The sequence below is a fragment of the Amphiura filiformis genome, chromosome 3, assembly GCF_039555335.1.
Source record: "Amphiura filiformis chromosome 3, Afil_fr2py, whole genome shotgun sequence".
In the NCBI taxonomy this organism is placed as follows: domain Eukaryota; kingdom Metazoa; phylum Echinodermata; class Ophiuroidea; order Amphilepidida; family Amphiuridae; genus Amphiura; species Amphiura filiformis.
This window is the reverse complement of record NC_092630.1, coordinates 18,195,306-18,209,519: the sequence shown is the minus strand read 5'-3', so window position 1 is coordinate 18,209,519 and position 14,214 is coordinate 18,195,306. Positions and strand designations below refer to the sequence as shown.

Below are 14,214 nucleotides of genomic sequence, written 5' to 3'. Positions count from 1 at the left end.
AGACGCGGGCAATTTTTGAAACAATTAAAGAAGTAAAATGTTAATCTTATTATATAGCTTGCTGTTGTATTATGAAACACTGTGGCGGTGGAGGCGGAAGCGGAATGCATGAAGCATAATGATAAGCTGCGGAGGAAGAATCAGATGTAATTACTTTATACAGTTACTGGTGTATCACAGTATCGTAAAATGTGTATTTGTAATAGTCTAATGTTGAGATTTAATAACTTAGAGGAGGTTTTGTCGTTTTGTATAGGTAATAAATAAAATGTAAATGTAGTTACATAATATTCATAAGTATGCGACAATCACGACGGTTTATATGGTGAAAATCTTTTGGAGTGGAAACAGTACTAAAATCATGGAGAAGGACAGTAGACGATGGAAATCATGGAGAGAAAATAATTAAAAAAAAGCTATAGAATTCCATAGACTCAACAACGAAAATAGGAAATACCTGTGTTATACGTGTACTTAACAATAATTGCTCATACACAACTTCTGAAAATTCACATGTTGATCCTGTTCCACGAGGTTCTTTATGCGCTATATTGAACACTTATTTTGAAGTAAAATGAAGACATTTCTTGAGAACATTTCATCTCACTTGTATATTGATATTACTACCGCGCATTGGCGGTTTTTCCATTTTTACCAAAATCTTCGACTAATACGCATGATTATTCCTACATAAAAATGCGAAACGATATTTGAGCAAAATGCGTGTCACGTACTACCAAGTATTCCCTTCTTCGTCATTTGATTTTATTAATCTCTTATGTAACCCTGTATTGTCATCACATAAATTGGATTTAGTTAACATAGTATAGCTTACAAAGGTGACATTTATTTATTACAAAGATACAAATCACCAAGACAACAATGAAACGCTTGTTTATTCAAGTACAATGATTGCAACACGGTCATTGTATAAAATCTTAACTGTACAGTTAAAGAAAGACCTAATTTACATCTAACAAATTGGCAGAAATACAAATTAAATCTTATCGTAACATCATCAATGGATTAAAAAATTAACAATATTTACTACATGTGACAGGTAGCCATTAATTAAAGATTATTGTGTAGAATAATGTATTAACATAATTTGGAAACAGAATATTTACATTTGTGAATCACTTGTTTATATAAATTCAAACATAATTTACACATCTAAGAAGATTGTATTCTTGAGCAATAAGCCCAATCGGCATTGGAAGTTTGCAATGCATTGTAGGACAGTTTTTGCAGTTTTAGGACACTTTGTCCTTTGACCTTTCAGAAAATTCAGAAATATTGGGTTTTTGTACGTACAAAATATCATCTAAAATGTTGTACACTATTTAAAACAAATATAAAAAATATTAGTATCTTATAAATTAATTATTTGGTATTTTTAATGATCAAAATTGAGACAATAATAAGAAAATTAATAATAATTACGTAAATTTTCCCGATATGTCAGAGGTCAAAGTGTCCCAAAACTGCTCTCAAAAACCGGAAGTTAGAATGGCGATTGGGCTTATTTGGCAAAACGATCTAACTTGAAATCTTTGACTTTATGAGGTGCTGTTTTCATTTCTCAAGTACCCAATTTCCTTTGTTTTGAAAGTATCATAACTCCAGTACTTTTCAGCAGTTTGATATGGTCCACTTGTTTGATATGGTAAATACAGTTAGATACTAGTATCGTAAAATACTGCCTTGACTTTCTTGCTCAGATTTACGGTAAAATTATCTTTATCCAAATGAAAGTTAAAGTCTAATTTATCTTTGAACCTAAGTAAAAGCTTTATTAAAGATTGATAGTTTAGCATATTAACACCAGCAATATAATTCAACCGTTCAAGGGAAAGCAGTCGAACTGCATTTTCCAAAATACAAGTAGAGCCACTAGAGGTAACCCACATTCTGTCAAAAATGCTTTCGGAAATGTTATCAAAATAACAATCTTTGACTGTTGAAAAACGCTATATGGTTCAGTTTAAAAATCTCAAATGGGCGGTTTTCAAGATAAATCGATTTGCACAAATTATGGCCGAGTGTTAAAACCCACTGTCATTTTAGGTTATTTTAAAAGAAAGAAGAATAAGAATAAATATTGGAAGTTGAAAATATATGTTTGCCTGTTGGTTGGTCTACATCTCTCTATTGTTATAATAATCAGATTCATCTACACATCATAGCACCAATACAGAGTTCTAAATGTCTTTCATGTTTTAATACATGTCGAGTGTGTCTCGATTAATTTCTGTTTGCAAATGATGAAAACTGGGACTAAATGTTTTGTTCAGATTCAGGGAGTCAGAAAAAGAACAGTTTACATTAACTGTGATTTGAACTATCAAGGTAGAATTGATTTTATGGAAATATTGACCTTTAAAGGAGTATTTTGTGATCCTAACATCCTGTTTTCATGACATGTTTTCAGTATCCAACCCCACGCACACAAAACTTAATCCCAAAATTTCAGTTGAATTCGATTTGGCGTTTGGAAGTTACGCACGATTTAAATAGAGAGATTGCGATGTTTCATACGCGATTTGCAATACGTGCATTCCATACGTGCGTTTATGCGTGTGTTCATGAATCGCATGAGCTGCATATACTCACCCAACGATTTTGAATAAGGCGTTCGGCCTTGTGACCTAAATGCTTGTAAACAAAATTTGGTAAAAAGCGAGGGCGACAAACAGAGTTTTTAGTGGTCTCTATAGTAACACCGTTAATTCGGCCTCATAGTAACACCGTTAATTCGGCCTCAAACACCGTTAATTCGGCCCAAACACCGTTAATTCGGCCTCATTTGATTTTAAAACAGGTCTAACATGCCCACCACACAGTTGCTTTATTAGAGTGATCTCTTAGTAACAAAGTGGGTCATATTAATAGACTTTCTTTCGTATCGGTTCATTATCTTTGACGGCTTCAATATATTGTTAAATGGACACATTTTGAGCATTTTTAATGTTGTCTCCAAGTTCATTTTGAACGTACAAAATCTTCCAAACTGGCTAAATACGCGACCCTGCTCCGTTACAGGACAGTGCTTCTGAATAGATAGACAAGCGTAGATCACGGAATTTTGGAAATCGCAACCTATCTGTTAACAGAACGTAAATACAAATTTGATGATATTTTTGCCAAGCGAATGAATTTGCAAGACATTTTTGGGACATAAACATTAAGTATCCAGTGCTTTCTGGTGGTATAAAAATCTTTTTTTGTTGTTGAGAAAGGGGTGGGGATGAGGCTGTGGATCACGAACGTCTTTGCCATATCATGATTTATCTAGACAGATAAATGGGAACCATTGTCTTTCTGACGCCCTAATGTTAGACAAACACTTTGGTTTTACGAAGATCGAAGCAATGTAACATTGACCTTCGACCTTTTTTGGCACATCAACTCCGCAATTAACCACAGGTTGTACGTGTCCAATGAGCATTATACCTTAACGTGTGTACATGGGCCCACCGGTCAAATATCATGAGCCCCAGTGCCCTAAATATTAAAAACAAACGTTTTCTCAGTAAATAAAGCAACTTCAGGGCTCAGAGTTGGTTCACTAATAGCGCTTGAGCATTACACCTTTACAGAGTTTCTTTTTTTATGTATAGATAAGCCACAAAATGTCAAACATTATGGGCCCCAACTATGGGCCCAAACATTTTGGACCAAGGGGTCCATAATAATAACAGCTACAGAGATCTGAGAGTACTTCAGCATATCCATGGGTACATGACCTCCATATGTCTAATACATGCATTATGGGATGGGTCCAAAGGCCCGAATGTAAAACCAAACGTCCCGTCATTTCTATGCAAATAAAAGCAGCGGTATTCAGCGTACTTTCAACATAACGAGTACTCTCTGGTATTGGGACCACTAGCCTATTCTTCATTATTCACTCTCAACAGTAGATTCACGAATACAGAAAATATTGAAGGGCAGATGTTTCTACCAGGATGAAATGTGGGTTGGGCTGGCGATTTAGCGCAACGATTCTGGTAACGGATCTGTCCACACCTACCTGCTGCATTACTAAGGTTCCGCGTTCGGGCCCCAGCCGAGCCGTCCTAGGTAGCTTTATGTGCATTTCGTTCTAGTTCATTCTCGGAGGTTTTCCCGGTTATTACGGTTTCCTCCAGCATCTAAAATTGGGCTTTCGAACTCTCCTGAGTCTATTGATCCGCCTTGTTTCACGTATTGATTATGATAAATAAAAGTATTGGGAAATGGCGCAAATTGTCTGAATACCTGATAAGCTTCAATAAATTATTAAAGTATTTAAAATGGTTATCGCCCGTTTTATAGGTAATCGAGTAACTGCCAATAATCGATAATGTCGCCCTCGCAAGTAGCATGATTCAAAGCGACGGTTTATGGTGATCTCGGATACGTCAGTTTGAGGAGAAAACCACAACGAAAATAGTTGTATCCAAATTAACTGTTTGCAGTACGCAGAAAGGCTTTGACTTATACGTACACCTGGGTAAGTGGAGAAAATGTGCCCCTGTGAATAAAATACATGAATGTTATGACTTTATTCGGTAGGTGCATTAATTAATCTATTGTTTGGTCTAATTGCGTATTATTCAAGATCAATATATTATTACATTTTCTGCTAAACTATATACCCAGTTACACGTTTAAAGAGTTCTTTTCTACACTTCCCATTTTGTTTTAAATTTTTGTTTTCATTTTCGTAAATTAAAAAGGTTTCAAGAAATTTTGTCCGAACATTTAGGAAGAAATATTTTTACTTTCTTTAGGAAAAAATACGAAATGAAATCTGCCCACACACAAGTCATCGTTACTGAACATGTTTATTGTTAATCTGTTATTGAAATACAATAGCAGATAATTCGGTCGATTCACAATACGATGCGCCTCCAGCGGTAGCTGGGGAAGGGCCGAAAATTTCGACATCCAAAGCCCGCGTAATACGAATTCAACACGGGAACATGTCATTGTGTGTGTAAATGTCAATATAATTACGTTCACGCGAATGTACACTTACAGAAGTTTACAATAATTGTAGTATATCCATTTTCGATCTATTGATCACACGGAATCCTTTGTGAAGCTGTTTTATTATTATCACACTCGCGTAAAAACCCAGTGGTGGCTAGGAAGGCGATGTCTACCCTAAAGGTCAAAGTTTGGACTAGCAAGAGCAACCGTTGGCGGCGCATTGTATTGTGAATCGCGAGAATTCACATTGCTAGTCCAATAAAACAGTGCTCACTGTGAACGTTTCGAAGTCTCGCACATCGACTCCTTTTCACAATAACAAAAGGAAAAGACTAGAAATATCTGCTATAAAATTTCATACCATGTCGTTAATTCCGTATGGTTTTATTAAATTTGCTCCTACACTGCAACTTGTAAACTTAATTTCCAAATAAATGAAAAAAAAACCGTCTTACCCAAAATAATCAGATAATGTATGTTTTAATTATGGTTATTTATCTTTTAATCCAATACAATTTCCGAATTATTGAGTTGTTTATGTGTATTTCAAAGGTTGAAGCTAGTGAAAAAAAGAAAACATTTTTCTGGTGAGGAAAAAAGTAGCGCTTTCTTACCTCGTAAACTAAATAAGGCCACGAATATTAATTCATAATTATCAAGCAAAAAACCAGAGTTGATGATTCAGGCCCGTTTCAATAGTTGAGCCATAAACTTACGTGTTCAAGAAATTATGAATTTGACTATGATACACGTTACGAATTGATAAATAAAAAGAATAAGTTTTCAAACAGTCGAATATTTGTGCTAAAATCTACCAGCAATATCGTATAAATACCATTCGCAAATCTTTATATATCAGGAGACTGATTCTACAAGAATATTACTATACAATTTGAAAACCTACGTGGCACACAATTTTTCACTATTTTCACATCTAGTATTAACAAGAGTATGCAATATTACAAACAGTTAAGAACTTCGTATAAAGTTGGTATAAACGTAGCCAATCACAAAACAAACAGTACGTTTACATTGCCAATACCTGCTCCTTATTTATATACAAATATATACATATATTTTGCACTGTTTAAAACTGTATTTTAAATAGTCACAACTTGTTCAATGTTGTCAGTGCCACAATGACGGACCTCTGTCGAATATCACACAATCATTCAAATTTACAAGTTACATAAAGTATATTAAATATGATATTGATATTATTTCATTCACCATTTGCATTTTAAACAGTACTAAAATTATTTGATACCGTTATGTAACTATCATAATACGTAGTGATTTAAATCGACCGAAGTTGAAACCTTCAGTCTTTACCAGGGTTGTGATGAAATTAGAGAGGTTGCGATGTTCCAAACGTCGTATCCAATGCACCCGTCGATTCTCCCGTTCATACGCTCGATCAGACGCATGATGACTCTGTACATCTCAGTTCAAGACAGTATGGGGTCACAGCAGGGCGACTAATCAAAAGTCTTATGTTTACTTTAAATAGAACTAATCTTTGATTTTTTACTATAAACCAGGGCTAACAGTATTTCAGTACAAGGAGAAAATAGTCACAAATCAGCCTATTTTGTCGCCTTGCCGGCGTTATGCCCACGTTTGTTTGTTCAAAATATGAAATCACAACTTGTTTATACGGCCAATCTCACACTTATTTCAGTGGACAATCTGCACGTATGAACCACACGTATTACATCGCTGTAGCTTTATTATAATGATTTCTTACGTTCATTTTGTACGTGCAAAATTGTAAAGACTGGCTAAACAAGCGATCTTGCACCGTCACAGGAGACTGGTTTTAAATAGTAAAGCTGAATTTATACTCAATCGCCGAGCGATTGCGATTAAACGCTTTTGAAAAGCGACGGGCAATCGCCGAATTTTGCGATGCATTGCCCGTCGCTTTTGCATTTATACTTATCACGGCGATAGCGATTGCAGACGACAATTAAAATATTCTAAATGCCACAAAATACATTTTTAAAACATCAGTTGCTGTCAATAATTATTGCTTTGAATTAATTCATCACCAAAAATTAATAATCGAGAAAGGTAAATTAATTAGCAAAATAATAAATCCAGTTGGTTGTATATGATTGGTTGATGCATTCACGTGTCAAGCGATATCGCTGGGAAGTTAAGATTTCTTCAACTTGCAAAAGCGACGTCGTTTTTGCCTCAGCGATTTGAATCGATTGATCGGCTTGACGCTCTGGAAATGTAAGTAAACACTGAGCATGCGTGAGAATCGCTTTTCTGCAAAAGCGATCGAGTATAAATTCAGCTTTAGACGGGCGTACGATCACGGCGTATGGGAATCGCAACCTCTCTATTCGCCGTCGTAGTAGTGTGACGACAAAATCGATCGTTGCCAGGTGAAGTGGATCACATTATCTGTATTCGGCACCACGATGCAAACTTAATGGATTGATAACAGGTGTACACACCAAAGTATGAACCAGTTACTTAAGTATGACGTATTCATTACGACAGTGAATAACTGAATATTTCAGTCGCAACATCGGTTGATTTGTCAAATATTTAGTATTTCTGGTTGTCCAGATTGACTTTAATCACCAGTATCAACAAACCCAGATGAGGAATTTGCAAATTTTGTATTACCATAAGGTTCTCGAATCGATTCTACAGCGCGTTTTTCTTGAGAGGAAACGCAAGTAGAATGCATTTCAAACATGTACAGTATAAAAGGTATATTACATACAAGTATTACAATTATGTATAATAGTAATTTAACTAATACCGATAAGGGATCAAGCGACAATGAGATTAAAACCTTTAGTCTTCAGCAGGGTTGTGACCACAGAATTAGTGGTTGTGACTAAAGTTTTCAGTCGCAACGTCGGTTGATTCGTCGGCAGTTTGCCCAGATTTAATTTAGTCACTAGTGTCAACTTACTCATAAACATTTTGCAAAATGCATTTCAAAGATGTATACTAAAGGTATTACCATTATATAACTAGTGTAATATACTAAATAGTATCATTATTCAAATATTCAAGTATGGCTTTTGTCCAGATTAATTTTATTACTAGTTTCTACATACCCAGATGAATAGTGTTGTTTCTATTGCCATATGCTTCTCAATTCGATTCTACTATCCTTATGTAAGAATTGGGAGAGGTCCCCTCAACTGGGTGCCAGTGGAACCCATTAGTCATTATTTATGTTGCCAGTAGCAGTAGAAGAAACTTTTAATTTTAGCTCACGAAACAATCAATGAATTATTCCAGTTGAAATCCATAGATGACCGTAATCTTCAATAAGGAGTGCCGTTTCAAATGGGGTTGATACCTGAATGGGTGACTCCATTATGATATCTACATCTCCTGTGTGGGAGATTAGGGTTATGTCTTCCATACGGAGTGTATAGATCTCAACAGGAATACCCCCAATGATGTATAACGTCTTCTCTCCAAACAATTATTTGCGATTTGAACAAATAAACGTTTAATTCCTCGAAAGCAGTTAAAGTTAACCCAATACAGGAATAAACTTGCATTGTAAATTTCAGCTTCTCGCCCCAAGCTTTTTCAAATGACTGTTGACATACAAGATTTTACACAGATATATGAATAGACAATGAACACTAAATCAAAATTCGCTATTATTGTTATTTTCAAATAAAGTAATTTTCTTTCAGTTAGAAACGTAGGTTTTAATATGTGTAAGAAACCTATTTAATAAAAGCTACCTCACTAGTATTGTACTTATTGTACGAAAAGGTTTTTGAAGATACAAGTGTCATTATCATAGTGTTCAGACACACAGTTAAAGTACACATTTTGTATAAAACAATAATACGTGTTTCCAATATTTACAATATACAAAATATTTTCTGACAAAATATCATACAATCCAGTCATATCAATGTCCACAGAATTGGACCAGTGTACAATTGGCACGATAAACATATATTTTCCCGTATTATTTGCTTCAAATAATGCTAAAAACACGATCTCTTGATGTTATTATTGATACTTCCTCTTACCCGGACTTATCTTGAAAAATGTATGGCTGTGATCATTGGATTTGGAAGATATAAATATCAGGACGACGCACCATCACCCCAGGTTTCTGGTAACTAAGGTGGCGCATCTTTCTTGTGTACCGGTAATAGAATAGGCTAAGAGATGCATAAATTATCTCCTCTGGCGCCAAATACCGAGGAAAACACACGACCAGAAAAGGGGATGTACATCTTTCTTTAGGTCCGTTTATAACCATGACCAATTGCTTGCTTGTTAGTTCAGCGCATTTTTATCCTGGCATTGGTTGATTTTGGACCGTGAAAGCAAGACGAGTTTGCAATTTTACCCCCTTGTACCTGTTACTTTCTACGTCCCTAGAGTAAACCAGCTTCCAATTACCACCAAACAAAAGAACTATTATTAATTGAGACAGAATAATGACGATAATTGTTGTAATTTTAGACGAATCAAATAAATGTATTAGGTTATCCAGTTGAAATCCATACACCCCTATGGAAGGCATGGCCTTAATCTCCCACACAGGGTGGGTAGATTGCAAATAGAGTCAAGTAAGCCCATTTTAAAATCAAACTACCTGTGTGTGTTGAAGGTTAAGGTCAATGGAATAGTCCATGGTTTCTCTACATTATTTGAATCAACAAACGGACATTGTTAAATGATTTTAATCATTTAACAATTAAAATGTGCTCTAAATAATTAATCATTATTACCAAACATGTGAAAATAAAATTCATTATGCTCAACACTCACCCGTACATGCCTTCTTTTAATGCTGTTTAAGCCAATCACTTAAACCATATTGAGTATGGTCACTACTTTAGGATTAATACATGTAGTACCGATAACACTGACATACATGAATAATATCAATATTTTATGAATTCATTTCAATGTTATAAAATGATATTAAATGATACACGCAAATATAAACATGACCGAATGTACAGAAAAAATGATTTGACACATTGCGTCTGATTACACCGTAATAAATTTCATTTTGATTTAAATGCAATCTTCACCAGTTTACATAGAGTATTCAAGGGAACCGTTCTGGTATTACTTGGCCATAAATCAATTTAATTTGAGGGTCAAAACACTTCTATAGCCATTCATAATCTATGACAATATATATATATATAACACAAAGAACCGGTGTTCGATAATTTTAATATTTTAACCAGGCTAGACCTCTAATTAGCTAATCAGCTCTGCAAACAAATGTCCATAATCAAACCATGTCTGTGGATTTTCCGTACGGTTGCCATGGATTTCATCCAGAAAATAACGCGTAATTATTTAAAATGTGGGCTATTATAAGTCTCGGTTTCAATTGACTTGTGTAATAATATATATGTACAAATACAATTGTATTTCACATTTTAGTCTTGACATTTACGAACTTTTCATACTCCTGGTTATTTTGGCCTAAAATAATACCAGAAGGGTCCACTTAAACTAATAACCTCTCATAATGTTATAAATCCTTAATAACTATCATTTAAAACATTAATTGTATTCACACTGAATAAAAAACAAGAAAATCAATAGTTTAATATTTCATATATCAATGGCTTGTTATATTGGAGTCTGATTTTTCTGATATGAACATGACGAAATAGATGCGCAGCACTTAGTCAGGAGCCATGGACCCCGCCCCGAAACCACATAAACATACATTGCAATGTTTTTCGCATCAAAAATATCAATGGGCCCTCTTTAGTAATATATAGCTCCCCACATGGTATCTCTACAAAGTGCTGCTACTAATTCCATGACAACATGTGCAGAAACTTCGTTAATTGCAGCCTCAACGTCAACGTTTCAAACATTATCCTTGTAATTATACAGAAAACTGTTCTCATACTTTCGCTCCTGATTACGTAAACGATCCATATCGTAAACTTCGTCAGTTCGGCCAACAACACTAAACTGATTTTAACGCGGGAAATGCAGTGGACCGGATCAAGCCGCTGTATAATGACCAGACGAATCAAAGTGATTCTTGATTTGTAAGCAGTCAACTTCACGTGTACATACATCCGGAAATCCAGGGTAAACGTGGTGGTACGTCCGTATTTACTTCTTTCATGTCTTGAACAGCAACCGAATCCACGAAATATTAAGCAAGTTGTTGAAAACCTTCTTAGTGACCAAGTAATTGCTAATAGTAGTGGGTACAAAGTAAGTGAAAAAGAGGAGTTCGAGGAAGCAACTCTTCCATCAACTACCCCTTTTTTTGTCTATGTAACAATATGTATCGGCATTTCCTACGATTTGTTTTCTAGTAAAGTAACTATCACCAATGTTTAGCGTCAATTCTTTTCCAATGAGTTGAAATTATGGATGCATCAATTAACAAAATAGCTATCAATTAGTGCTATAGATACAAATAGCTGTAAATAAAGCACAAACGTAGCATAATTTTTCAGAAACATTATTCACATTGCAAAATAAAGGTAGCCTGTAAACTGTTTGAAATAACTTCCCAGATGTGTAACAAACTTTTTGCTGATTGTTTCACATAAAGTTCAGACTAACAACCCAGTGTATTGACATACATATGGTAAGTGGTGACGTAATGTCAAGGGAAAATAGCACGGTCATTATACAGTAAGCCAAAAAATTAAGGTACCAGTTGTGTTCACCACTGTATATCCTAAATAAAAACAATTATGTCAAAATTAAAACAAGCAGCCACTACCTGGACTCTTTAGCTCTGATTTAAGACCTTATTCGTTGACATTGGTTGAGAATTAAAGAAACGGTGATCTAAAATCTAATGAAGAAACGAAATCAAAAGTTTGCACTTTTGTGTTCTAATCAATGAAAGCACGACGCTAGTTTTCACGTGTTAATCAATGGAAGCACGGCGCTAGTTCTCTTGTTCGCGAGCGCTTTGTGTACAAATCAATTGAGCATGCGATGGAGCAAACTGCAACTTTTAAATTTGCATCTTCCTTGGGTTTTTGGATCGCCGTGTTTATATTTCTAGAACAATTTCAACTATTATGAGGTCTTAAATTCGAGGTAAAGGATGCAGCTATTGGCTGTTGGTTCCAATTATGATATACCTGTCTTTGTTTAGGATATACAGGGGGTGAACATAACTGGTACCTTAATTTTTTGGCTTACTGTACTTGAAGCTGCAGAGATTTTTTGTTCAACTTGATGTTCCTTATCCTTGACCAATCCGTAGGTGCATCACATGAATCACGGATTAAGGGAGAAACAAAATGACGTAATAGATTACATCACAAATGTATAAATCTATTGCTTTTATCCCATCCATTCATTGTCGCATTGATACAAATACCATCAGCTAATCCTCTCCATTGATAAAACAAACGTTGATAATATCTAGAAATCAGATTGTCAGTCAGATGACGTATATCAGTGCCTGCAGGGCAAGTTGTAGCTATCTTTATTTAAGGCAGCTGAAACCTGATGGATGCTGGGATTAAAACACAAGACATTTAATCCAGTTTGTATGTAAAGACGCAGAGAAGAAGTTTGGTGTTAGATAAACTTGCAGTTTGACTGATATAGCTAAATATTTTATTGGACAATTACCTAAAGAGATTTTAACTTTACGAAGAAAGCCTCCTTTATGCCAAGACTTCGGCTTTGGAAAAACTTTACATTAAGATAAGAGTTTGATTTTTCAAGTACTATTAAAATATATACTCATACCGTTGTTTGTTTTTGTACTTGAAAAATCTAAAAGGATTAAATCTCATTTTATAGGTGATTCATATACATGTATTAAAATGTCTGCATCTTTTTTTTTTTTGGGGGGGGGTCCAAGTTGCATTGCTTTTCTGGTATGGAATAATAAAAATTTTATTATTTTGTTATTCTGTATACAACTCCACATCCAAGAACAAACAATATCACAGATTGCAACCATTCTCGCTATAATTCCAATTTGCTTTGCAATAATAAAACGACTTGGTACAAACACTCATCCCCACAACATAAGGTGTTCCATTCTTGTTGGATCATGTCCGTTGGTGCTTAATGTCATTATCATCGGTTCTAACAGATATCTCGCACATATCACTCATGATGGGATTCAAATTTCCAAATATCAGTGTTATAATCGTGTACTAATTAAATCGTATACTTCCTTGGACCTGTTCAGATTGAAAATAGTTGATGACTACATTGTGGCAAATCCTTTAAATCAAACAAGTGATTATATCTCCAAAGTTGACAAGAACAGTTTTATTCAACATGTCCAACGTATTCCAAGAAAACAGGTATATAACTTTGAGTATATTCTACAAGTAGGCAGGAATAGAGTAAAGGTAATTACAGTAACAGCTAAGAAGATCTATCTACTTGATTGACGTCATCATGTTGTCTATACTGGCGTAGGGCCACCTGCATCTTGCGTCGCTGCGGTTCCGACGGCATTTGCGTAAGAAGGCGGAAGGTAATCTTGGTACGGCCGTGCATCATTGTCGGATAGAGGTAGACCTTTTTGGTAGTCTTCTTCAGTCCAATGGGGTGTGGTACACTTTTTAATACGCTAAAAGAGAGACAAAACAAAGCTTTAGTACTCTTATCAGGAGACTATTATAGTTGATACATGAAAAGACAAGAAATATATCGGTGCACGACATTAACATATACACCGCGTTTGAAGTTTAGTATTGTTTACATAGCTACTTCGAAGGCACTTCCGTTTATTACTGTTCAGACTTTTCCCGTTCACTCTACGGTACCGAATCCACACAGACAATATGAGTATCGCACATCTTTATACATATGTTTTAATGAGAACTTTTGACAAGTAAGTTTCTCCCAAATGTTGATGTTATTTAATTGCTGCTATAGCCTATTTCACATCTCATTACCGTTATATTTTCACCATAGTCTATGTTTGCACACAGCTATTTCATTGTGCAGCAATTATGTTAATGTTTCGCTTTGCCTCTAAACGAAGATATCATGATAAGCATGTTGCTATGCAAAACGTCACTGACATTACTCAAAAACTTACTGTCATGTCCACCATAAAGCCTTGGCCACTAGCTCGTACGTGGCCGCACCGAAAGCTTTAGCACTGTTGGATCTCTGCATATGTCAGCTCTTGTCAGCTGACAATTTATTATTTATTTTTCTGTTTGACGTAAACTTACACTTGGAATATCTATATTGTGGTGCTTTCATCGACTACAAAAATGTGTTGACCCAATTAGA

At 35.1% G+C, this 14,214-nt stretch overlaps 1 protein-coding gene across 1 annotated transcript in view; it reads right to left on the bottom strand.

The window, feature by feature from the left end:
* Nucleotides 1-424: 424 nt before the first annotated feature.
* Nucleotides 425-14,214, bottom strand: part of LOC140148154 (sodium- and chloride-dependent GABA transporter 1-like) — a 140,408-nt gene continuing 126,618 nt past the window's right edge. Inside the window, exon 13 of the mRNA XM_072170014.1 lies at nucleotides 425-13,540. Within this exon, the coding sequence (XP_072026115.1) occupies nucleotides 13,373-13,540 (168 nt within the window). The 3' untranslated portion in view covers nucleotides 425-13,372. The remainder of the gene's footprint in view (nucleotides 13,541-14,214) is intronic.